Genomic DNA, 25,534 nt, shown 5'->3' on the forward strand with positions numbered 1-25,534 from the left:
TTTCAAACTGACCCACAAAGTTTTATTTGCTTTTGGTTCAACAGACCAAACCGAAAACATGTGAAGAGGATCCAGTCTGACATTTCTGAGAGTGTGTGTATATATGTATAAAACCATGAAAAATATTAGCATTTCACAGTTTTGCTTTACATTTTAAATACCTTTTGATAAATGAGGGCAGGACAAGGGGTAACAGTTTTAAACTAAAAGAGGGTAGGTTTAGAACAGATATAAGGAAATCCTTTACAATGAGGGTGCCAAGACTGCCCAGAGAAGCTGTGGCGCCCCATCCGTAGAGGTGCTCAAGGTCAGGTTGGATGAGGCCCTGGGGAGCCTGAGTTGGAGAGTGGTGTCCATGGACATGGTAGGGGGTTGAGGCTCGCTGGGCTTTAATGTCCTGTCCAACCCACAAAAGGAACACAAGATTCGTTCAACATTCTTAAGACAGGGAGCACTGCTATTATTAATGACCTGTGGATCAAATACTCTCCTCATCATGAGTTCACACATGCTACACAATCATTTCAACATTGCTGCAAAGTAGTTAACTATTTCTTGTAGCATGAATTGCTGTGCCGATGTTATTAGGGAAGCGACATTACACAGTAGCGAAAGTCTGATGAACAGCTTTGCACTTCTATTGATATTAAAAACTGTTTCGGAAAATCTTTCTGTCTTGTTTTTCCTATTAACAACGTAGAGAGAGTAATCAGGTTTCCTCCACAAGAAACACTGCTTTGAACACTTTAGGCAAAGTGCTATTAATCGAAGCATACTTCAGAGCCCTGACTTTGTGTTTACTCTGTCCTCTTATCATTTCATGACTGGATGTGGCTTCAAAACAATCTTCCCCAGGATATTCAAATAGTTATTAATTCCTTATTTTACAAGTTTACAATATTTCCACAAGTTTTCCAAGTACAGATTGCCCAGAGAAGCTGTGGTGCCCCATCCCCGGAGGCTCTTAAGACCAGGTTGGATGGAGCCCTGCACAGTTTGAGCTCATGGGTGGCAGCCCTGCCTACGGCTGGGCCTAGGGCTTTGAGGTCCCTTCCAACCCAAACCATTCTACGTCTGTATGATTACAAACAGGAAGAGAAAGGAGTATTTTAATGCAAAATGAACTGTTTTACAATATATGATAAGTACTTAACCCACTACAAAAATTTTAAGTCAGCACCTACAGGTAGGGAGTATACAGACAACCTTCTAATCCGTGCAATAAAATGTACTGCTTGTCTACAGAGACAAACCCTGAAGTCCTAACTCAAAACAACACATACTCAATTTCTATGCAATTTCTATCCATTTAAAGATGGTCGATATCACTCCTCCACAACCTTCTAGCTCCAAATACCATAACTAAGAGAAGATAAAAAAATAGAATATGACTTCAGGACTGGGTTCCATACTGTTTTCTGTTTGAAGTTTGGCATTATAAAATAACCATTCCAGGACTGTGACCTTTTGTGCCAAGTTTCAGCCTGAAGCTGAGTTATTAACTGCAAAGGGTGGAAAAGCAAGATATTTATAATGGCTTTGGTGGTATAACCTTCATTAGAGCAGTCTGGATGGAGCTGCTACCAGAAAGACTTCTAAGAAGTTGGTGCTGAAATTATAATTTATGTCATGCAGCACCTTGAGGCAAATTTTAAAACAATTATTTGCAAATGCTACAAAGACATTATCCTACAGCATTCTCATCAATAATACAGCCCCCCAAACTGATTCAGAAGAGGAAAAAAAGCCATGATTCCAATTAAAGACGATAAACTGCATGATCTGTATTGTATCTCAGCTATCCCATGAGTCTATACTGTAGAAATGCTTTTTTTTCCCTCTGTCTGATGACATTAAAATGTTCTCTTGTCTACACAAACTATTTTTTTCCTCCAACTCTCCTCTTTTATGGAGGATAAATAAGCAAAATTCATATTCAGCCTAGCACCAGCTGAAGCTGTCAGCTGTAGTGTTTGTCATATTTCAATCAAAGCTGAAGCCAGACAGTCATTTTTATACTGCACAATCCTTACATACTCGAGGACCAGAATTAATGAATTAGCTATTGATTAAATTCCACTCTAGCAAATCCACCGTGGCAAATAAATGAACTACTCAGGGCACGTGTAGGCCACGGCCAGACATGTCCGGGCAATCGATCAGTAGTTAGTATTCTTTTGGGATATAAGAACAGCTGATGATAATATGACATGTAGGAAAAGGCAGTGTAGAAACAGAGCCTGCTTCTGGCTGAGCAGATTATAAAGTAGGAAGGCATTTTTGATCCTTTTGCATTCATGTGTTATGACATATTTAGTCTATATATAATGGCAGAAGCATGCATAAGTGTTTGCAGTACAGACAATACAGACAAAGGCATACACAAGTTAAAGCCAAGGGCAAAAGATGGGATCCCGAATTGAGTCCTTATCATCAAACAAGCTTTGACTATATCTGTATATGTGACAGAAAAATAGCAAGCTTAATTTCACCCATATACAAAGACAAATGCTGAATTCAAACAAAACGTAGAAATGATAAACAGTAAACTAAGTCTTCAAGAGCCTGAAGGAGCAAATCCATTCTGTTGGCCATTTCAGAAGGCTCAGTTGTTAGATTTCTTTTATTTACAAAAAACCTACTTTTTTTTGTTGTTGTTTCTACAAAACTAACAGAGCTTATGAGCTTATTATGTTACTCCACCAGAAGTGTAATAAAATCACAGGAACAATAAAATACATGCAGGAGGTTAACTGTTTTATTGTTGAGATAATACTGAAAAATGTGCTATCGAGCCTTGTTTTAGTCTGATTTTTGAAGATATTAACTCTCACAGAATCACTGTATATGCTACTAGTTGGCATCTCCTCAATATTGCAAAACTGTTAGTCCTTTTACAATTAAGAAGTTTGCTCATGCCCAGTGGATATGCAGATTGCAAACAATGGTTCAAGGAGACACAGATGTGTATGCCATTTAAGATAGCTTACTAATTTTACTGTTGTGATGGGTGACTTCTTTTTACCCACAATTACTCTAAGTTTCCATTATCAGCATCGCATTGCTCCCAGAGCATTAATCTTCCTCTTCCTAGCTGACAGCAAAATGTGATAATTTTCATTCCCCTACACTTCTTCTTTTAACTACTTCTACTTACGTCTTATTTATTATCCCAGCACAGTGATACCTAAATGGCTATACACAACCAACCAAGAGGGAAATTTCTCCAGCTGCTCATTTGGCCAAAAACTCTGATACCAAAAATAAAAACCATGGGTGGACTGTTATTTTTTTAATGTGCCTTATTCAACTGAGAGATTGGTCCCCACTCTGGACCTCATTCCAGGCACAAATTGCTCTGATATATGCAGACCACTCTTAGCACAGTACCTTGAGCCAATTACATGAATAACGGGGGCTGACAGCTGCTCTGGCTCATCTTCCACAGTTGTAATCTGAGTCCCATTGCTTCTCACACAGGCATAGATAGTGCAGGCTTCAATCTGATGAAGAAGAACATGAGTTTCAATTACTCAGCTGCAGAAATTATTTAACTCTGCCAATCCTTCAGATTTCTTTTGTCACTCCAAATTTTCTTATTTTCTATTTAAATTTTCCATATGGCCAAGAACATACACAGCAACTTTGAGATAAGTATAACTATCAGAAATACATTATGCTTTATCACATTTTCCCACCCCATTCGGAAAAAAAACATGCAGACCTCTGAACTCTACTGCTATTCTCTATTAAATTATCACGAATAGTGTTGCAGTTAATTTGTTATTGTGTATATATAAGCAGAATCTCATAAATAACATTGAAAAAAATCTCCATCTACAATGGGATAGGAAGACAATAAGCCAGCATAGTTTGATTTTGGTTCTTGAGTAATCTATTTCATTTTGCTATACCTACCACACATTCTGAAATAAAATTAATTTTCCATAGTATCTTCTATTTCTTCACATTTATGTTGGAAAATTAGGCTAAAGATAAAAATGCAAACATACACTTGGTTATTAAATATCTCATCAAAATTAAAACTTGTTCCTTCCGGTTCTTGGAATTAAGCTAAGCAGAAGTAAACTGAAAGAGCAAGAGAAGGACAGTGACAGTGTTTCTGTATTAGCAACACAGAGGTTGTTCAAAATACAAGAGAACAAAAAGAAAAAAAAAGCAGGAATGCAGGTAGATTGCCAGTGAGATGCATGTGTATCCAAGATAATACAGCTTCCAGAACAAGAGCAACCCAAAGGAAAAAAAAAAGAAAAAAAAAAAAGCTTATTTTGACATTACCTATCACATTGATGCAAACATAAGTCCAGTATAAAAACTAAGAAAGTGTTAAAAAAAATAATAATAATATCACAAGTGGCAGAAAGTGGCCATAGTAAATTAATAGAGAGGGTCTGTAAGTGAGGCAGTGCATTGAATTTGCATTGTTATTGAGAAAAGACAAATGCATTTCCAGGCAGCATTCAGAAAGTCATATGTGTATTCATGGATGGAGGTTTGCTGTTTTCAGAGGGGCTGCAACACAGAAATGTTACAGTATGCCTGCTTGTGATGTTTATTTACGGCATGTAGTAACTGGGTGGAAATTTTTCAGAAAGAACTGCACATGGCTACTACAAAGTCTTCCTAAAATAAGATGAAAGCTATTCCTGAAGCAAATAGACAGAAATAATTACAATTAAATGTCAAACTGTATTTTTGAACACATTAGTGCAATTCAAGGATAGAAATATATATATATGCATTTCTATTGCCTATCGTATTTTTTCTGTCTAGAGAGACAAAGATAAAGTGGAAAACAGAAAAAAATGTACTTATTAACAGCATAAGAACTACTACTATGATTTGAGATATCAAGACTGCTCCATCCTCAGAAGAGTGAGGAGAAAAAAATGATAAAAGAATGACAAGTGCAATATCATTACTTCTTTGTGCTGATACATTATGCATGCCTGATGTTTCTAAAACAATTGCAATTTTCTTTTAATGAGTAGGAGTGGAATCTTTGCTTCTTTGTAATATATGTTGGGGCTTTGCTAATGTTGTAGCACAGAGCATTTAGTGGAAAGTAAATGGAGTTTTGATGGCTTGAGAAAAGAAATAATGGAAATATGTGTTATGAGAAAAGTACACAGACAAAAAATATGCTGAAAATAAATTTATGCCTTGTATATATATGTACACAAATACCACTGCAAATATATGGCCGTGTATGTAAAGAAATTTATGAAATTCAGCTAGTATGCTATGTAACACAAAAAAGATATTCTAACCTGTATATCGTATACAGTGAACGGAGACAAGTCTGCTAAAAGAAAGGACCCAGGCTCGTTCATTCCAGTCTTGTACTGCTTATTGTTTACATAGATAGAGTACTCTGTGACAACACCATTCGGGTTTGAAGGCGATGTCCAGATGACACGTACAGCTGTACTGTTGATGATGACAACCTCTGGAGGGAACATGCCCTCAGGCTCTAGAAATAAAGGAAGAAACTGAATAAACTCCAGCTGTCTCTGCAAAAGCACTTGTTTAACCAAATGCAGATTAGTATTTAGGTTTAGCAAAGGGTTCACTGCTTATCTGCTTTCCTCTGATGAAGTTATCACAGTCTGTAGTCTTCTGTAAATTGGCTTATTATACTCTCAGTTAGAAACCATGAGAGCTGATGGTAAAATGCTTTATACCACCAGCATAGTGTCAATCATCAGTGGTATGTGGCCAGTGAGATATGATGATAAATTATTCACCCATCTGCAGTGCCAACACATAAACATTATTTTTATGTCTCCCCCAATCCCAATCTTTCCAAAAGAGAGAAAAACAAAGCATTTTGCTTTTAAAGCAAAACCTGAGATCAAAATACTTTATGTCTGGTGGAACGTGACGTTATCAGCCTTATAGCTGAAGCAAGATGAAGCAATATGCAATATTGTCATTATGTAAATGGCTTTGAATGTTGATTACTATAGGTAATGATGAAGTCTAACACTTATTTAAAAAAAAAAAGAAAGAAAGAAAAAACAAACCTTCCTTAGTGTTAAATTACGTAATTATCTAAGCATGTCAGAAATAACTATGCAAAGTCCTCTTTTTATCATAAGGACCCATCTTTACCAGTTGAAAAATTGCCCTTGCGATCGATTCTATTCTATAAACAAAAGGTGCTGACCTTTGGCATCAGAAAGGAAATGGAATCCTTATTTAAAGGGCTTTACTAATGACCTGGAACACTTGCTTCTGAGGTAATGATTTTATAATGTTTATAATGAGACTTTATAAAGCAAAAAGATTAGAAAGACCATTCTAAACACATTTTAGATTCACTTTTTTTTTTTTTCCCCTCATCCCTACCTCCTAACACACATGCATTTGCTAACTGGCATAGAAATGACTCATAAAGTAATTTTCTCGGAGGGTGAACTTACACTTAGAGTTTCTGGTGACTCAGGAAAGGCCCTCATATACGTCTGTCATGTCAAAAGCACATCGCTTCACAGAGCAAATCTTTTAAAAAAACATTAATTGTTTTAAAATTCCACCATTTATTGATAGGAACTCAGTTCCAAACTTAGTGTACACAGATGTACGTAGGAGAAGATGAGAACAAACTGGGTTAATATCTGCTATTAGAGCTTTTGCTTCTGTCTCAGTGGGACCCGATATTGATCTACCACATGATGACAACCAGCACTTAAGCATTTTAGCGTTTTAGCCCTTTTTCCTCTTATACCGGAAATTTTATAATGGAAGGATGACTGATCTCAACCCTAACAAAAATCAATCAATTTCATTCTCAGAGTTTAAGTCAAGCTGCATTCACTGCTAACCAACCTCCATCTGAAGTAATCACTCGCACAACTTCACTGTTGATGCTGTGGGCTCCGTTAAAAACTTGAAAGAATATTTGATACTCTGTGTTGGGCTGCAAATCACCTATGACTGCATAGTTTTCATCAGCCTGAATCCTCAGAGATCTTCCATCAGCAGTGGAATTCAAGGAGAGGATATAGTATTCAACATCTCCTTGCAAATCCTGTAGTGCTGAGAAAGGAAAAACATTGGGACAACAACAGAAATATTCAGTCAGACAATTTCTCATCAAAAACGTTTATCTTGAAGACAAAAGCGGATTTTTGCGAATCTCCTTACTGTAAAATTATGCAAAGATTCCATTAAGTTCTTTAATGTCCACCCTACACCAATAAGCACAGAATGCTCTTCCAAATTTCTCAAAATAATTGACAGCCCATCACCATATGGGGAAAGCTTTTTTCCTCTAAACGTCAAGTAAATTAAGTGATGAAGCCTGCTGCCAGCAATGGTGTGTGGACCTTGCATTTCACCACTGCAAAACAATGTCTGGACTTTTGTCTGGACAGAACACAGACAGCTAAACCTTGCGCTATGCTACTGGCTTAAGACGAGAAACAATGCTTTTTTTTTTCCTTCCTGGCATGCAGAACACTGCATTCCTATTTCATCACTTTAGCCATGGGAAACAAACGTTACACTCAACTCTACACAGGCAGCCATTTAGCCACAGTGAAAATGGAAATCTACTGCTGCTACCTTAGAACAATCATGAGAGTATCTACATATAAATGCATCACACCTTCAGAAGAATTATATTTACAGGGGAAAAAAGAAAAAGTATAATTTCTTCCTAAAGTGTGTTTTACACAGTAGTAGCTTCCCTAGCGGAAGGAAGAAACAACAGTACTATTTTCTAGCTACATATGGAAGGAGATCCATTGGTCTGAGGTAGGTGGATAAGGAAGAATTCCAGACAACCCTTGCTTCTCCATTTTATCAACTCAGATATAGTCCTATTTTATCTGTCCTGCAACTGCTTTTCCAGCAGGAATCAAGATAAATCTTCGATCACTGAAACACTGCTTTAGATGACATATTCCACTGAACAGAACTCAGATAACTAGAGAGAATTAAAAGCCAGAAATTTGTTGAAAACCAAAAGCTTACATGTAAATTTCGTAATATGCAGTTTTGTCATAGAAATTGTTAATGGAGCAATAGATTATTTTAAGTGGTACAGATTAAAAAAATGTCTGAAAGCTCTTGGAATATGCAGAAAGAGAGAACAGCAAATTAAGGACTCCCAGGTTTCTAAAGAAAACAAGAAAATTATTTAAAATTAATACTGTGGAAAAAGGAAACATGAGCATTCAAAATAGGGAATACGATTGTTGTAACATACGAAGTAATAAAATATGCTAAGGTTTTCCAGTAATGAACAGATCTGCCTTGGCATTTAAACTCTGCATTCACAAATATGCATTTATATTTATACATATATGTATAAATGTATGTATGTACATATATTTTCTCCAATGTGTATGGAGGAAATATCCAAAGGATGAATGAAAATAAAACCAGATTGCATTACCCACATCTAGAAGGTCAGAGGTTTAGATTACTAAGGTAATGAAACTTCAGTGAGCTGCTTCAGATCTATTACATTTGTCAGTTTTTATAAGCATGCTTTCTTCAGGCACGCAGTTATAAAATAAAGACACTACATTTGTTGCAATTCACCACCCAGTCTTTTTAAAATCATTTGCATGTAAGCCATGAAGAAATTCCCTACTGCTGCATTAGCTAACTAACTAGAGAAATTGGCCAAATCCATTTTAAGAGTAAAAGGAGAGAGAAAGTGAATCCTCATCTTGAAGGAACGTATATGTAGATTTTCATACAAAGAGATGAAATATAACACAAAGACAACAGAATTTTGGGTGCTGTGGTATTGATTTCTCATGATCTTGCATTAATTAATTTTTTTGCTTCCACTATTCTCCTTCTGCAGAAATACTATATAGTAAGTACAAACACAACTGAGAAATAGCAAAATGTGCACATTTTTCCCCCCGTTTCTTCCCTCTCCTTTCAAGGACACTTAGCTGCATTATAAATCAAGACAAGGACAGTATTTCCTATGAGAGCAAAGCAGACCAACGTAAGTGATGGCAGGTTAACATCTAGTTACTGGAATAAATACTAAGCACACTTACTTGGTTTTGACCATTCCACTTCTACAGCAGTATGATTAACAGCACGTGCAATGAGGATACTTCCTTTCTCCGGTAATCCTGCTAATGTAGTAGCTATCACTTCTTCACTTGATGTATATCCTACCTCGTTGTGCACTATGAGCTTGTACTCGTATGTTGTGTACCTAAGACATTTTAAAAATAATTACATGGAAGAAAAAATGCAGATGGAGAAAACATTTGTTTTAACACATCTGCCTGCACCAAAGTTTTGTTGCTCCTTTTTCCCACCACCCTCTTTAGAAAACTGCAGCTGCATGCCTTGCACCAATGAAGACTCTGTAAGAGCTGTCTTATTCTTGGAAATAATTTAGCACCATTAACATGGTAACAAGAATAGAGCACGTTATTTCACTTCTTCATAGTTGTAGCTTCTGAGGTGTTGAGAGATTATAGCTCAATTCAATATGTAATTACAGTAGTGGCATCCTGCCAAAATTTGGATCAGAATTTAATCAAATGAGGCTTTTTTCCCCTTTAGGGAAACACATTGATTTTAACTTGCAGAATCTCATTTGTAAAAGTGATTCACCACGCAGTCAGGACTCTGCCACTGCAAAAACATGAAAAAAAGCACCTAATAATGCAAATCCACTTAATAAAGTAATTTTCTTTGCAACTGTTTATATTGAACTTATACAGATTTATTAAATTCTACATGTATATTTAGTAAATCAAGTGAGTATCACTCCATAATTTATTCTCTAACTCAAATGACATTAAGGCAGATTCCATAATCTCAAAATTATTTTCATCATCAGAAGCTTGATGCAAAACTGTGTAATTACAATAACACAGGATAATCTTGTTCAAAGTTTTGCTGAATCTACATCACTGAAAGAACTGTCTATGAACACAATAAAGGAACTGCAAACACTCAATATCTGGAGATTTCTCTATAAAAAGCCATTAACAATGTATATTTATTTTGATTTTTTAATTTTTTTTTTTACTCTTTTATTTTAGAACTCTACATAATGCAACCACCCAGCCTTATTTTCCAAAGAGCTAAGCTTTAACAGTTCCTCTAAGAAGGGGAAACTAATGGGACCTCATAGATCCCATTATAATGATAGTCATTTTTAAAAAAGATGATAACATACACTGTGAGCACAGCACTCGTGAGCATATGATACTTTCTTGGACTGGATGAATATTTTCCTGGATCCTGCATGGGATCTATTCTAGTCTTGCAAGTTAAGAGTGAAAATATCAGATTTGTTTTTGGATTCACATTTTCAACACTGAAAACTACTAGAACACTAATCTATTAGAAATGAAACAGCCATTTGAAGTAACCACTACCAAAATAGACTTCTGGCAGGAATATAATAAAGAGACACAGGAATATAATGAAAAGACACATTTTTAAACATGACACAAATATGTAAAATAAATTTTGAGATTCAGATTTTCCATGAAGAGTAAGGCTAGAATCCCTCTACATCTTTTTTCTAGCCACAAATTCCTCTTGAGCCACAAAAAGCAAAAAGAGTTTTAGGCTGCAAAGCCCTCTCCAAAACAAGCATTCAGGTGTATCCAACGGCTGGGCACACTTTTCTGGCCACAATTGCTTCAACCCAAAACTTCCTTTTGCCACTGAGACCCTGTTGGAACTTGTTCCAGCACTGCTGAAAAGAGCTATGTTAAGACCAAAGAATCATAGAACCATTAAGGTTTGAGAAGACCTCTAAAATCATCTAGTCCAACTGTCAACCTACCACCAACATTGCTCACTAATTACATCCCTCAGCACCACATCTACGTGGTTCTTGAATACCCCCAGGGAGGGTGACAACCACTCCTCAGACAGCCTATTCCAATGCCTCACTGCTCTTTTGGTGAAGGTGTTTTTCCTAATAATCAACTTGGAAATTCTGTGGAAAATTTCAAACATGATTTAAGAAAGAAATGGACATGTGGTCAGGGTTGGATTAAAGAACGGCTGCATGATGCATGATCAGATGTTTACAGTAAGCAGGCAGGGAAAAGCCAGAGGCCCTAGCCCTTGGCTCAGTTCAGTCTATACAACAACACTCAAGAGCAGAGATCACGTTCTGCTGCTTCACATCATGCTCAGCAGAGATGCCCAGACAGATTTTATCAAAGTAGAAGTAATGTACATGTATTTGACGGGCAGCGATTGATATGCAGTCCTCATAAATCATGCCAGCTCACAAGCACAGAGAAGACACACATTCTGAAAACATCTACGAATATTTTACCAAAACTTTACTTGCAAAAGAACAATGCAAGATCTGTATTGCGTCTTCCATAAGGATTTCTGAAGAGGGTATTTGCTTGTTTTTAAGATGTTAGCCTAGACTCTGTGATGGGAAATAAAGACTGAATGAGAGCAAATGCCTTGTTCTATACCCCACAGTACGTCCGTAATATCCTGAGAAACAGAGTGCATCTTCCTTTTCCCCATTTTCTGCACTCTACATTTAATTATGATGAAGCTACAACAAAGCTGCCCTTAAATTACATCTGTTCAAAATGCACTAAGTACTTTCCTCAAGCTCAGAGATTCTAAGGCAATCATTAAGCTAAACACACAAGAAAAAACAATGCAGAAACCACCTTTCAGATGTATTCCAACTAGGACTTCACAGTTATTCTGCATGTGCTATGATTTTGCCAAAATCAGACATATGTACGAAACTAGAGCATTTGTACATGTAAATATAAATGGCTTGATTACACACAGATGCTAAAACTTCACAAGACTTGCACATTCATTTGACTTTTAGAGCAATACAATACATGAAAGAGTCAAGAATGACCGAGTAATAATAAATCCCCACATATTAGAATGATTAACACCAAAGATGATGACAAAAACTATTTCATTACATAATTAATATGTTCACTACATAAAGACACAAGAAATACTTTGAACTATTAAACATACACTATACAAAATGCCAGCATTTGTTTTTATAGTTTTTGTAATCTCACCTGCTAAGACCCTTATCTTCATAAAACCACTGAGTTCCTGAGTAAATATTGTGCCACAGATTTAAATCTTCAGGGGGATTTGATGCAAGTGGTTGCTGGATTTTACGTCTCAGGAGCTCGTATCTAACACAAAAGACAAGCAGAACACCAGGATTATCTCAACTAATGTTATTACACACACACACAAAAAAATCTTTCTTTTTTTTTTTTAAAGCCACATATTATTTTGTTTTCACAGCTGTAAACTTTCTGAGATAAACATTCCATTTAATGTTTAATGATTTAAAACATTTAGTTACTTAAACTGCTTTGAAAATGAAAAATGAGCACTTTCATTGGAAAGACTAAATGTATTTAATAATCCACAGATTTCAAAATTGTGGAAATGGTATGAAGATGAAGTCCAAGTCCAAATAGTCCAGTTACAGTGTCTTGTACAGACTTGACTCATGTCATCTGACATGCATAGACTGTTCCAGAATATGAAACTGAAATGTCTCTCTTGCAAATGTACTGAAATATGTAACCTTGCTATTACTATTTTACACTACTTAAGTGTGCATTTGTGTTTAACATGTTCATAAATAATCTCAGTGTTGATTACAGATGACAAACGGGCATAGAGTGAGTTTACTTTTCCATTGACAGGGCTTAGCAAAACAATATTGTATTTGAGTAGCTATTCATGATGTGAGCTTGAAAGACCAAACTACTTATTCCTGGCTTTCATGGGTAGCTGAATGTGTATTCCTGTCTGTTATCCAAACAGCAGGTCAGCTGAAGGCCATCTTTCAAAAGGTTTGCCATAGGACTGCCTGATTCAGACCAGCCCTTCCACTCACTCTGCATCACTCACTCTTTCTCATATTTTATATAAAGTCTATATGGAATTTAACAAAGATTAAGTTGCTTCGTGTCTATACAAACTATACGTTGCATTTTGTAATCATTCTAGGGATTACACAGAAAACTATATTCTAAAGGAAACAAATATATAGATTTGTTCAAAATCCTGTAGGATTATTATTCTTTATTGCATTTCACAGAACAATTTTAATAGGACTTTCATTTCAGTTTTTTGGTATTGTTTCTTTGTAAGTCACTAGAGATTTATCTTTCTTCTACCTTCCTTCTATTTATTCTACCTTCTACCACAGCGGAATTGCTTTGGATGGTAAGCTGCAGTTTTTATCAAAACAATAGTTACATATGTCTATTTAGTCACTTAAGTTGGCAAAATTCTAAGTTCTGAATTGTTTTTGCATCCCCCAGTACAGCTGGAAATGTAGTTCTTTCAAATTCCAGCACAGAATTGTAGGGGTTGGAAGGGATTTCTGGAGATCATCAACTCCCTGCTGAAGCAATTCCGTACAGTAGGTTGAGCAAGAAAGCATCCAGGTGGGTTTTGAGTATCTCCAGAGAAAGACGGTCCACAACCTCTCTGGGCAGCCTGTTCCCATGCTCTGTCACCCTCATAGTTAAGTTCTTGTGTTCACATGGAACTTCCTATATTCTAGTTTGTGCTCCTTGTTCTCTTGCTGCATGCCACCAAAAAAATCTTGAAGACTTTTCCCTTAAGCACTTATTTCTGAAAAAATTTCCTTTGATGTACAAGCATTCTGCACTGGAGAAGTTCAACATCCTATCACAGTAGTCTTTCTGACCACTGGCTGCGTGTGCAATTTGACTACATTTTTTTGATGTTAAGATCATTCCAGATTTGAGGCCCTGAATTAAGCTGGTATATAATGGATACTGCATACAATGATTTTGTGTTGATTCAAGTGCAGAAATCAGCTGATAAGCTCTGATTCATGGGAGTTGAAACCTCTGCACCGTGGAAGCAAGGCCATACGCAGGAGTTCCAGATAACTTTCTTCATTGATCTGGGGAAATAATCCTCAACAGAGACAAGCAAGCATTGTGACACTGACCATAGCAATGTGAAACCAAACTATCATTGCTGGAACTGGGAACATAACTATGGAAATCAAATAACAAAAACTAATTTAACTGCAACTTCATAAAAATATTTAGGTGACTTTATGTGAGAGTACAACTCTCACATCAGTGGTTTATCAATGCCAACATAATCCAAAGACAGACTATTACAGTTTCATTAAGAACACTCCTGGCATAATCTGTCTAATGTAATTCATAGACAAGCTACAAAAAACTTCAGAATTTTTCTGAACATTGGATTATGATCATGTGCAAATCACCTTCACTGGCAGCTGCTGCTGCTGCTCTGTTTGCTGCAGACTTATTGCTCCATCATGCTGTACAGAGCAGCTGCTCCAGTGGTGGTTCTTGTTGAGGACAGCATGGCAGGCACACCATGAAGGAAATGAAATCTGCAGATGTAGGAATTACTTCAATAATCTATGGTAAAATGGCCATGTTGCTAAATCCAGAATAACAGGCTGCTTTTCAGTTGTAGTGTGCTCTAATTAAGCCTGAAGAAAAAGTCAAGCTACTGTGTATAATAATGTAGGCAACTGAAATAGCATTACACGATAATTACTGAGCCCATCAATGCACCTGTAAGAGAGCTACAGATGGCTTATGGAGATACAAGTTTACAGACAATATTTCGCAAAACCTTAAAGCACCAGATAGACAGATTTGACTTTTTAAAATTATGTGCACTTTCCAAATCTTCATGTATTCAAATCCTTGGTGGTTTTTTGTTCGTTTGTTTGTTTTAATGCACACATAGTAATCACAGAATCAAGATTCCCATTCCACGATTGCAGAAAAATCTCAGAGGAAAAGCCTTATTTTAGTTCCTGTGGAAAAATCCAGATTTATATACCTACCACTTCCTTACAGTAAGCATTTTCATCTCTGATTAGAACCTTGTATTACTTTAACTTCTTTCTTTTACTCTTTCATTCACAACTTGATTAATAAGTTCAGTTCTGAAGCTTATTTTGTGTTATCATGCCACCTTTGTCATAAATAGCCCACATACGTTCACAGAGATCTCATGTTTTTCTTGACATCTTTTCAGCGAAACATCGCCTGAACCTACCATCAACAACTAGCTGATCCTACAGAGCAAAACAGTTATATGGCTTTGCAAAGATCCCATGCATGCTCTTTCTGCCTTTTCAGGCAGTGCTGATTTGAAAGACCCATAGGATTCTTGAAAGCATTCTTTCAAGAACAGTAAATTCCACAGCATGGATGCCACATGTGCTCTCAATAGTCCTGTCTCCTCTGAAGTTCAAAGTAATTCAAAGTTCACCCAACATTATCTGCCTCCAGACATACTCAATTTCTGTAAGTCCTCCCATGGGCACCTGAACTGAAGAGGAACTTCAGAATGAGAAATGAAGAGATTGCATGATAAAGTTTGCATTGCCTAAAATTTTCTGAGTCAGACATAGAAGAAAACTGCCAATTCATCAGCAACTAAAAGCTTACCTCAAATGAGGACCATTTGGCCTTAGTGGTGGTTGCCAAGATATGGCAATAAAGGACTCGCTGATCGGAGTCACAGACAAGGGACTGATGCCCTCAGGAGCGGTTGAAGGTGTGGTCACACTGGTAGGCAAACTCTCTGTGCAGCCTCCTAGTAAGCCATTGCCTCCAGAACAAGCTACTACAGTGATAGAGTAGTTTGTGTATGGTAAAAGATTAGTCACCAAGTAACTTAACGTTGATGCAGAATTTCCAGCAATGACAATTCGTGGATCAGGCATGCGAATCTCGTAGTTTAGGATTTCACCATTCTGTATCAGAGGAGGTTTCCATGAGACCTGACGGAGGAGAAAAATATAAAAATAAATGACTGACTGCAGAATGCAGAAAAACAGATGCAACATGGTATAAATGGGCACAGACATAAACTCAAATGGGCTTCTACTTCTCAGTCATGACAGACTTAGTGTTTGACTCAGGTATCTGAGACTGATTTTTAAAGGTACTTCAGCCAGAAATCTAACCTTTAATTTCAGAGAGGGTTTCTGGCCTGGGGTTTCAGAGATGACACTAGCCATTGAAAATCTACCATCAAGCTGGACCAATAAAATGGGAGCGCTCCATTTCATTCTAAAGGTATTCAGGTGCATTAGCAAAAATGCACTGAGCATCATAAATACCACTGTTATTTATTTGCTTAAGATATACTGCTTGGTGTGTTTGCCTCTTACTGGTAGAGTAAGAACAAATCTTGTTTAAAATTTGCATCATTTTCAGAAATGTATAATTGCATTAACTCCTAAAAAACCAAGACTTTTCATACTTCTTATATGATGAAATCTCCTATTTTTCATTTTTCAGTAAATTACATTGCTAATATCAGACAAATAACATTTTTTCCATTTTCAAAATTATAAAATTATGCTGAGAATACTTAACACTGCTATGCTTCTGTCTTGATTTGATTTATACTTTTTTTCTTTTTTCAAATGCATTTTATCTATGTATTATTCTCACCAATTCCAGTGAGGAATCACCCCAAATCATTGTACCATAAACTGCGATAAAGTGCAAGGATGCTCTTCATACTTTTGTAAGGCTTTCAGCCACTGTATCATGAGAGAGAGGATTTCAGTCCAACATAATGAGGACATGCAACTATTATAAAGAAACTCAAAGTTTATGAAGTTTGCATAATAGCATTGATTAGTCCTTCATTCCCTAGAACTCTCACTGTAGGAAGTATAGCACCAGTTCTTTGCTCATCCCTGTGCCTGTTTTCCCTGCTACTGAGCCACTCATCTAAAACAACTGCTGCGTTTTTCCTCCTGTGCATGGGATATGCAAGGTTTGAATCCAACGATGCAAAGGACACAGAACTGGAGAACATCAAGATGAAGATATGTGAAGAATAAAATAAACAAATATAATAATGAAGTTGTGATACTGAGATACCTCAAGGTGAATGTTTTTCAGTAATTCTCTCCAGTATCTGAAGGAAGTGTTTTTAAAATGGTATATACTCTATTACAGAAGGCAATGGAAACAGAGAAGCTTGATTTAAAAGTGATTTTTAAAGGACTCCCGGGGATTAGGAAGTGTTATATCTTAGGTACAGAAGGACCTCTCAGGCTGTCAGACTTGCAAGAAACCTGGCAGCAAAGTACTAGAGAAAGCTGAAGGATTTTGATAACAGAATCTGGAATACAATTAAACAGAGAATTAGAAACAGGGTGATTTTGAGTAAAGACAGCACAAACAAGATTATTGGTGCCCACATAGGAAAGGCTTAGCTCTGGCTAATTATCAAATGCTGCATTCAGATTTCTGTTACTTGTGGTCCCAAATAATGATCAAACAAATAAAGTACTATAAACACAGCACTGCAAAATTTCACAGAATGTAGGACGCAGTTCTGCACTGTTCTCACAGACACTGAGCAGAACTCTCATTCTAAGGTAGTTAATGAGATCTGGTTGTAAGTTTAAGAAGCAGACAAGAGTGGATTATTAAAGCAGGCAACAGAATATTTTGTTTTCAAGTGCAATTAGAAAGCATTCAGGTCAGTAAATTTCAGGTGAAGTCTCCAAGCCCAATGCTTTTTGTTGTTATCATACTGCACACACCAATAGGATGCATTGTGTATAGCACAGAAAAAGGGGAGTGTGCATGGGCTGCTTATTTTTGGGGACTTACTTTGGAGTTACTGAAAAAGCAGAGAAAACATCAACGGATGGATCGCCACAGTAAAACACACATTTTTGCAACGAATATATACATATATATATATATATCTATATCTATCTATATATATTAGAGGTGTATCTCTCTCTCTCTCTCTATATATATATATATATCTATATATATTAGAGGTGTAGCACCTGTTCTGAAATTTTGCTTTGGTGAAGTGTGACTGAAGATAATATATTCTAATTTTTTTTTTTCAGAGTGCTAATACAGTACAATTTGTCATTACCAGCAAGAAAAACCCTCTTACTTGTTGCTAAATGCAAGGCAGCATCTAATAGAAGACCTGCATGTCAAATGCTTTGGAACATTCCTGGTATTACCCTCTCAGAAGAAAACACTGTCTATGAATGCTCGCCTTATACAAAATCTTACTTAATCACTCCTTTTACTCTGCATTTTAGATACACAAATTTTATGTCTAGACAAACAAAACTAGATAATAGAATTTGCACGGGTCTTGTCATATAATGTAACTCCTTGACATAAGGACTGTGTTAATGTCGTGAGAAGAACAGACACAACTCCAGAATCTCAGTTTATGAGTCTTATATGGAATATGGAAGTCACCAGGTGTTCCTTCACAGTATTTGCTGTGCACTAGAAGATAAAAAGTTTCATAGTGTGAATAACCTATATGCTGCATGGGGCTTACACTGGGAAATTTTTCAGGGTTATTTTTTTTTTAAGAGAAGTGAAAACCAGGCTGAATAATTCAATCAGCAGGACTATAACACAGAAATGAAACTTATTTTCTTCTGTGCATGGGTATATCACGCAAAGATATGAAGAGTAGTTACTGTTTTGTTTAATATTTTTAGAACTAGACAAAAGGATGACCAAGGATACCGACAGTCACTGGTCAGCTGATGTGCTTTGAGTTGCCTATGTCAGCTTGCAGTGGCAGGACATGAAGCTGTCAACCATCCTCTCTCTCTTCGGTAAGGAAAGCTGTTGTCTTTTCACTTCAGTGACAGGCCAAGGTCAAGGGACTGCCTGACCAATATGATGTAAAGGAAGGTGATGGAGGCAGCTTGGTTAACACATATGACACTGCTGGATCACTTCTCCACTTCGATGCGCCAAGGTTTGAGGTAAGAGCTTGGCAATGCATGAAAGCAGGAAAGCTCACTAGACAGGCTGTGTTGGAAGCAGTAACAGTTTGTTCATTGATTTGAAGCTCAGCACTGAGACCATGAAAGAGGATGCCCATGAGGAAGAGAGAATAAGGTAACTACTGGGAGAGATTAACTGATTCAATGTAATGACTCTGGAAGCTGTCATTTAAAGATCAAAGCACCTTATTTTCTCCACCACAAAATTTAAAGAGACAGAAATTAGCCATTTTCTCCCCATTAAACACTTATAACCTTGAAAGTCTTTTTTTTTTTTAATTATTTTTTATTTTTTTCTGTGACAGCAGTTGAAACCCGCAGTTTAGTTCTGAGCTATGGTAAGGGAGGCATTGGCACTTAACTGTTTTAATAGTTCAGGCCTGGCTTAAACAGTTTGTTTTCAAATCAGCATGTTTGGCTTCATTCTATTTTAATTTTTCCTTGCTACTGCTTGTAATATCTACGAACTTAGACTAGTAAATACACTACTGAGAGCTTTTCACTGCTGGTCTCAGAGCGCAGTGTTAGTCTCAAATTGCAAGTGTTATCATTTAAGTTTTACTGATGAATAGACTAAATCCCAGAATAAGTTACATAACAGAAAGAAGAAAACCTGAAAAGAAAGACTATCCCAATTCTGCACTCTAGACACTGAACCACTGTCCTTCGCAAAAGAAAAATAAAAAAATCAGAAGTAGCTGGGAGATTAATTTTGTCACAAGGTCTCATCTGACCTCACAGAAATTATACCAGGTTTCAATCAGAAGTCAGCATCACACCAGAAAAGCAAATCCTGACTGAGGTCAATGATAATTACTCTTACAGACTTTGCAGATGAATTATATCCAACTTCAGCACTATCACAGAAGGACTGTACAATCAGCTTTGCAATAACAGACTACTGCTACAAAAACTTCTCTAGCTCTCTCATAGATGGGGGGATACGCAGATGAATACCTGATTAGTTCACCTTGCTGTATGATCTGTACTAAATGAGCAAGCTGTGCAAGAAATCACAATCCTAAAATGTGGAAAACCTCTGGTGTGTAAGTTAAGGTTGTTCCTATGGGTGTTGGTGTATCCTAAGTTGCTCAAGCAGCACTTATGTGGCAAATAAACCAAGGTCTCCCTGACCTTAGCAGCACTACAAGGCAATCTTCACACAAGGATTGATTGCTCCTAAATAATTTCCCATATGCACCAGGCATACCTGCAAAAAACTGCAATAGAAGTGAACAAATTCCAACCTTTTTCCTCCTCCAAATAAAGCTGCCAGGTCTTCTTGCATTCAAGGCCTACACACCTTCAGCGTTCAAGGAGCAGATGTCAGGGTTGCTCATATTCTTAAAATATTCTTAGACGACTGTCACTTGAAGCATTTTGAAAATGAAGAAACAAAACACTAGGAGTTTAACCTGAAGGAGAGGTCTTCTTATCAACATCATGCTTTATCACAGAGGTAAAATGCTAAAGCTTCACCTTTGTGTTATTCACCAGCTTCAGCAACCATGGAGTTATTCCAGCAACAATTCCAACAACATCCAACCCTCTGTAATCAGAAGCAACTTCACAGGGCAGCACACATCAAAGCACGAGATAAAAGTGACTTCAGAACACGCATCTATGTTGGCAATTTCATAGGAATTGGGTAAATAATAAAGGAAACAGCTTTCTTTTCACAAATCGTACTCAAACTGTAACTAAAGCTATTTCACAACATAAGTGTAAGTGGCATCCGTTCCGCACAACTGAAATCTTTCTCTCAGGCCTTGTATCTCCAGCCTCTTTAAAGAGCAACAATGACAACAGGCATTTAGCTGTCCACTATCCAACTTCTGAGCCAATAAAGGACAGAATTCAACATATGTATATATATTGGGCCCTATTAATTTTGTTTTCTCATTTTAGATCCAATTTATTGGTCAAATCTGAGAAACAGTTACTAGAAATAGCTACTTTGGCAACAGGAAAGGTTGCGGACTGCTCAATCTGCAGGCTTCCACTCTGTCTATCTATCTACGTTACCATTTCTTACATGCAAAGAAAATGGCAGGTGAACTGTAACTCAAGTGATTGTCATCTGAGTGTGACAACAAATATAAACAGCACTGGAAATAAAAGCCTGGAACCCTTCCTCAATCAGAGAGCCATGAGGAAATACTTGAGAAACGGAAGTAATTACTACAGAATTAATGACATGGTCTGAAATCAACACGCACAAAAGAAATTAGAAAGAAGAATGACAGGTCGGGGCTATAGAATCTATATATACAACTATACTGCATTTCTAACACACAATATGTACATAACATGAATCAAGAGAGAAGTCGAATAAATTATAATGATTTTTGTTTTTCTCATTTTGCATCTAATAAATTTGAAAGAAGTTTCTGCAGCTGATGTTATAATGAAGGAATACTGTAGCCCAAGAATTATATGCCAATAAGGTACTTATTTCAACCACCCAGGATGAAATCAATCTCTTATCACCTATCTGCACACCAAGAAGAAAGATCTTTCCTTTGTCTTAAGAGAAATTTCATGATTAAGTACAGCTCATGCCACTTCCTAAAAAGTTACACAAAGAAAGATAGAAAATGGCTGCAGCTTCTTGTCTATGGGCAGTCTAGATGGCAGCACTGGTCAGCTAGGAAAACAAGACAGGCAAATACTCATCAGCAAGTCTCCAGTTGAGCCAGTAATTAAGATTACAGCTGCCTTCCCTATGCCAAAGATCTTAAGGGAAAACTACAACAGCAAAAGGGAAATCTTTCTATTTAAAGTTAAATGGCCAAAGTTGGAGAATTTACAAACTGCAGTTAATTTAATTCAGTGTACACAGCCACATAATGCTTTTCCTACACAACGAATTCCTTTAAATAATTATTTACCACGTAAACCAGCTTCTTTCTCGAGCCACTCAACCTAGCCACATTCTTGAATGTCTTATCAGTGTGAAGTGTCAGATTAAAGCATCACAGCAATTGCAACCCTCACAAGAAAAGGAAACAATTTCTTTGATACTTCCGTATATTAAGGTATAGCAAATCTTGTGTAACAGGAATAACGTTCATGGCACGGGCATATACTAAATAAGTGGTTTTTGCAGTTACTGAATACCTCCACTTCACTTTGGCATTTAATCAGCCACAAAAGCAGTTTATTGTGCAGTATACTCTACTACCACAAACATTATCAATTCAGCAAAAAATATCACGCAGGTGTCACAGAAATGGGTACTTTAAAAATTATTGACAGCTTTACACTTCCTGTTGCACAAAAGAAAGCAAGTTAAATGTTACTGAGAGATATCAGTCCATTCTGATTAAAATAGAATGTTAAAGGAGCACATACACATCAAAAGTGTTTATGCCAAGTGACCTGCTGTGATGATATTTTCCTCCTTGCAGAGTGAAAGCTTTGGTCTATGAAAATAAGCTGTATACTCAAGTGAGTACTATCCTGGAGTGCTTTGAATTCCTCACATCCTCAAATCATTTATATTGATTCTATGACTAAATAAAGGAATGGAAATATGTTTCTCTCTCTTTTAATAAATTCTCTCTGTTTTCAGTATAAGTAAATATTTGCACTCCTGGTTTAGGGATTGGTTGCACTGACAGCTGAAAGCCTCTATTGATTTGCAACCCTGGCTTGGTAAAGGAGTCTCTCACTAATCTTTCCCACAGTGCCCTTCCAATACTTTCTGTGCTAACCTGGAAGGACAGCTCTCTCTAGGGCAAGGGGTAATTAAACTCCCATATTGGCTCCTTCTTGAAGAGATAGCTTATTTTGCATTCTCTGCTTAAGATTCACCATCGTAGATACTGAACAAGATGAGAGTGTTGTAAAGCACAAGCAGACTCCACAAATGTGATTCAATAGTAGGCTACTCAGGGGAGAAAGCCTGCAATTCTGGGGCTCTCCTCAGAGTTTAAAGACAGCAATGCAAAGCAGTTCCAAATCCGATCCAACCCGCTTCCACATATGAAAGCTTTTCAACCAGCAATTGACAGTCCTCGCAAAAAACATCACAGTAATTCTGGCCTGGAAACAATTAGGGCTGCTCTCAAAGTAATGTCTCCCATTCTGTTATACTGGCCTGTGACAGCAGAGGCGGATGTTGGTGGTATGACAGTAGAGATTGAACTTTCCCACCAATATCCCTCACGTATTGTTGCTGTGTGACAGATGGCAGCAGAGGGGCACTCTGACAAAATGGAGTCTGATGTGGAAGTGTGTATGAAGCAAAGGTGTGTTGCTGAATTCCTCCATGCAGGAAAAATGGCACCCAGCAACATTCATTGACACTTCCTCAGAGAGACCCAACAGTGATGTGAGTACAGTGAGGTGGTGGTAGTGCATTTCAGTAGTGGTGACAGGACATGGAAGACAAGCCTTGTTTTGGATGATCACGCAAGATGTTTACAAGAATGGCATGCAGGCTCTTGATCTTCTAGTGAAAATACATAGCTAACGGTGGTGATTTTGAAAAAATAGAGAACATTCTCAGCTTCAAAACACTATAAAATCCTCTTAATGTACTCTTTGTAACTTGGAAAAAAAGTAGGAGGCAACCTATGGAGCAGCCTACGTACCATAAGTCTGTGTTGAAGACACAAAAATGGCTTGGAGAGTTATCTATACAGATCTTCTATCTTGGTAGAAAGAATAGAGGAAAAAAAGTTTGAAATGGATGCTACTTTGATTATCTCATATTCTCCTACAACAGAACAGTGACACAGACCACAGAATAGAATCTCAATATCATAGCAATGTCAACTAGCTTTCAGAATCTTACTCTGAAATGAACATGCCACAGATTTAAAGAGAGGGAAACAACCATACCACCCACTAGCAAAATAACCCATTTGACTTATGAGAAGACTAACAAGGAAGGCTGCTTCTATCTGCCAAGAAGCAGAAGGTGAGAAAACCAGTGGGTGCAACAAAGTTGTTCCACAATTCTTTCAGTTATGTTCTGCAATAAGCTCTCCTGCACCTATAACCTTATTTCAGTTTTTAGAAAGTATTGTAAATGACAGTAATAATAAAAAAACTAGCAATCTCTTGCTGTCCCGAATGAGTAAGATTTTTATGGGACACTTAGAACCTTAGAAATCAGAAGTAATGTTTAATTGTCAGAATATACAGGATTTGTACCAAGTCATACATGGCATTTTTGCGTGCCTCTTGCCCTGAAATTATGAAAACTATCAAGTTAAACAAAACAAAATAAAACTAACTAAATTAAATAAAATACTAGATAAGATGGAGGAGTTTCTGTCAGCACTGTCAAAGGATACCAATAGTTCATACACCGTGGAAGAGAATTTTCACTACAGGTCAGATAATCAGAATACAGTGTATTTGGAAAAGCATATACTTAAGTCACTTTTATCAGTTAAATGCTGCCATATTTAATTTTTAACATTTTAATCTAAATATTTTAATCAAGAAAAATGAACCACAAAATCAAAGTGTGGAAATAAAAACATCTGACCATTAATATCATTGATAGAAATTAGTCTTAACAAACTAAATAAAAATGAGACTCCAAGCAGAGAAAACCAAGCTCAAAACTGCAAGAACAGCAGTAACACAAAGAATGTCCACAATTTGTACAGAAGGTCATACAGTGACAATATCAAAGGGCTTTAAAGACTTCTGAATGTTAATGATAGACTGGATAAGAAGAGGGAAAAAAAAGCATTCAAATTCTTTGGCAAGAAAGGAAAAAAATTCAAAGCATTGTTTTATCGTAATTAAATGATTAGAGAATGAAGACTGCACTGTCTGACTTCACGTTTCAGAAGAAATAAATGATCAAACTGACTTACAGTATTGGTAGATTCCTTAATCTTGGAACTGAGCAAAAGAAAATAAAATTACAGCTGAGCACACACCTCTGATCTCAAGAAAAGACATCCAGTCAAAAATGACAAAGCTGCTGATAACTCGCATGCTTATATAATTGGGATTGAGTGTTGACTGCATTTGGAGAAAGAAGAAAATATGGGCAAAATATAAAATTATTACGCCCTTATCACATTAACTGAAGCATTAAAGATTGCGGTGACTTCTTTTTTCTCCACAAATACAGTTGAAGCCAATGTGTAAAAGCTCATGTAATACAACGTGGACATGGTAAGCAAGCCACTGAACTAGGGCTGCTGTTTACTCAGCATTATTTCTTCTGGTAAATCCATGAAATATGTCTTAGTGTAAATTGTGGTAGATATTAAGATGTATTTACAGAAACACAGATAGTAGAGTCTTGGATGTATATAGCCCAAATCTCCAATAAGCAGTCTGGCAATTCATCACAATTACTAGAGGTCGATCATTATTAATTCTTACGGTAACCACTGTATTCATACTGAACTCATTTGCCATTAATGTGGATGTAACAAGCAATTCCTTAGACATTACAACATAAGTTTAAGAGCTCAGGATTTTTTTTATATCTAGTCGTGAGTGGCTTTAATCATAGTTTAAAATTATGCACAAACAAAGCAAAAAATCAGCATTGGTTTACTGCTCAGATTCACACCCTCAAACTGCTTAGACTGCACTGGTAACATTATTATGTTTACCTTTTGAAAATACGATGTATACCAAAAATAATAAATCTAACAGATGAACTTCAGTCTTATGCAAATGTCCTTTGTTTTGTGCTCTGTTGAGCAAGCTACT

The 25,534-nt window shown here is 36.8% G+C and overlaps 1 protein-coding gene across 1 annotated transcript in view; it reads right to left on the reverse strand.

Annotated features, from left to right (window-relative positions):
* Positions 1-25,534, reverse strand: part of USH2A (usherin) — a 371,535-nt gene that overhangs the window by 100,311 nt on the left and 245,690 nt on the right. The window contains exons 41-46 of the mRNA XM_042813358.1: positions 15,480-15,814; positions 12,051-12,173; positions 9,051-9,214; positions 6,853-7,062; positions 5,292-5,494; positions 3,391-3,503 (exon numbers count right to left, since the gene is read on the reverse strand). Coding sequence (XP_042669292.1) covers positions 3,391-3,503; positions 5,292-5,494; positions 6,853-7,062; positions 9,051-9,214; positions 12,051-12,173; positions 15,480-15,814 — 1,148 coding nt within the window. The remainder of the gene's footprint in view (positions 1-3,390; positions 3,504-5,291; positions 5,495-6,852; positions 7,063-9,050; positions 9,215-12,050; positions 12,174-15,479; positions 15,815-25,534) is intronic.

The sequence above is a fragment of the Centrocercus urophasianus genome, unplaced genomic scaffold (assembly GCF_019232065.1).
Source record: "Centrocercus urophasianus isolate 14NV4802_14NV808 unplaced genomic scaffold, USGS_Curo_1.0 seq_10, whole genome shotgun sequence".
Lineage (NCBI taxonomy): Eukaryota > Metazoa > Chordata > Aves > Galliformes > Phasianidae > Centrocercus > Centrocercus urophasianus.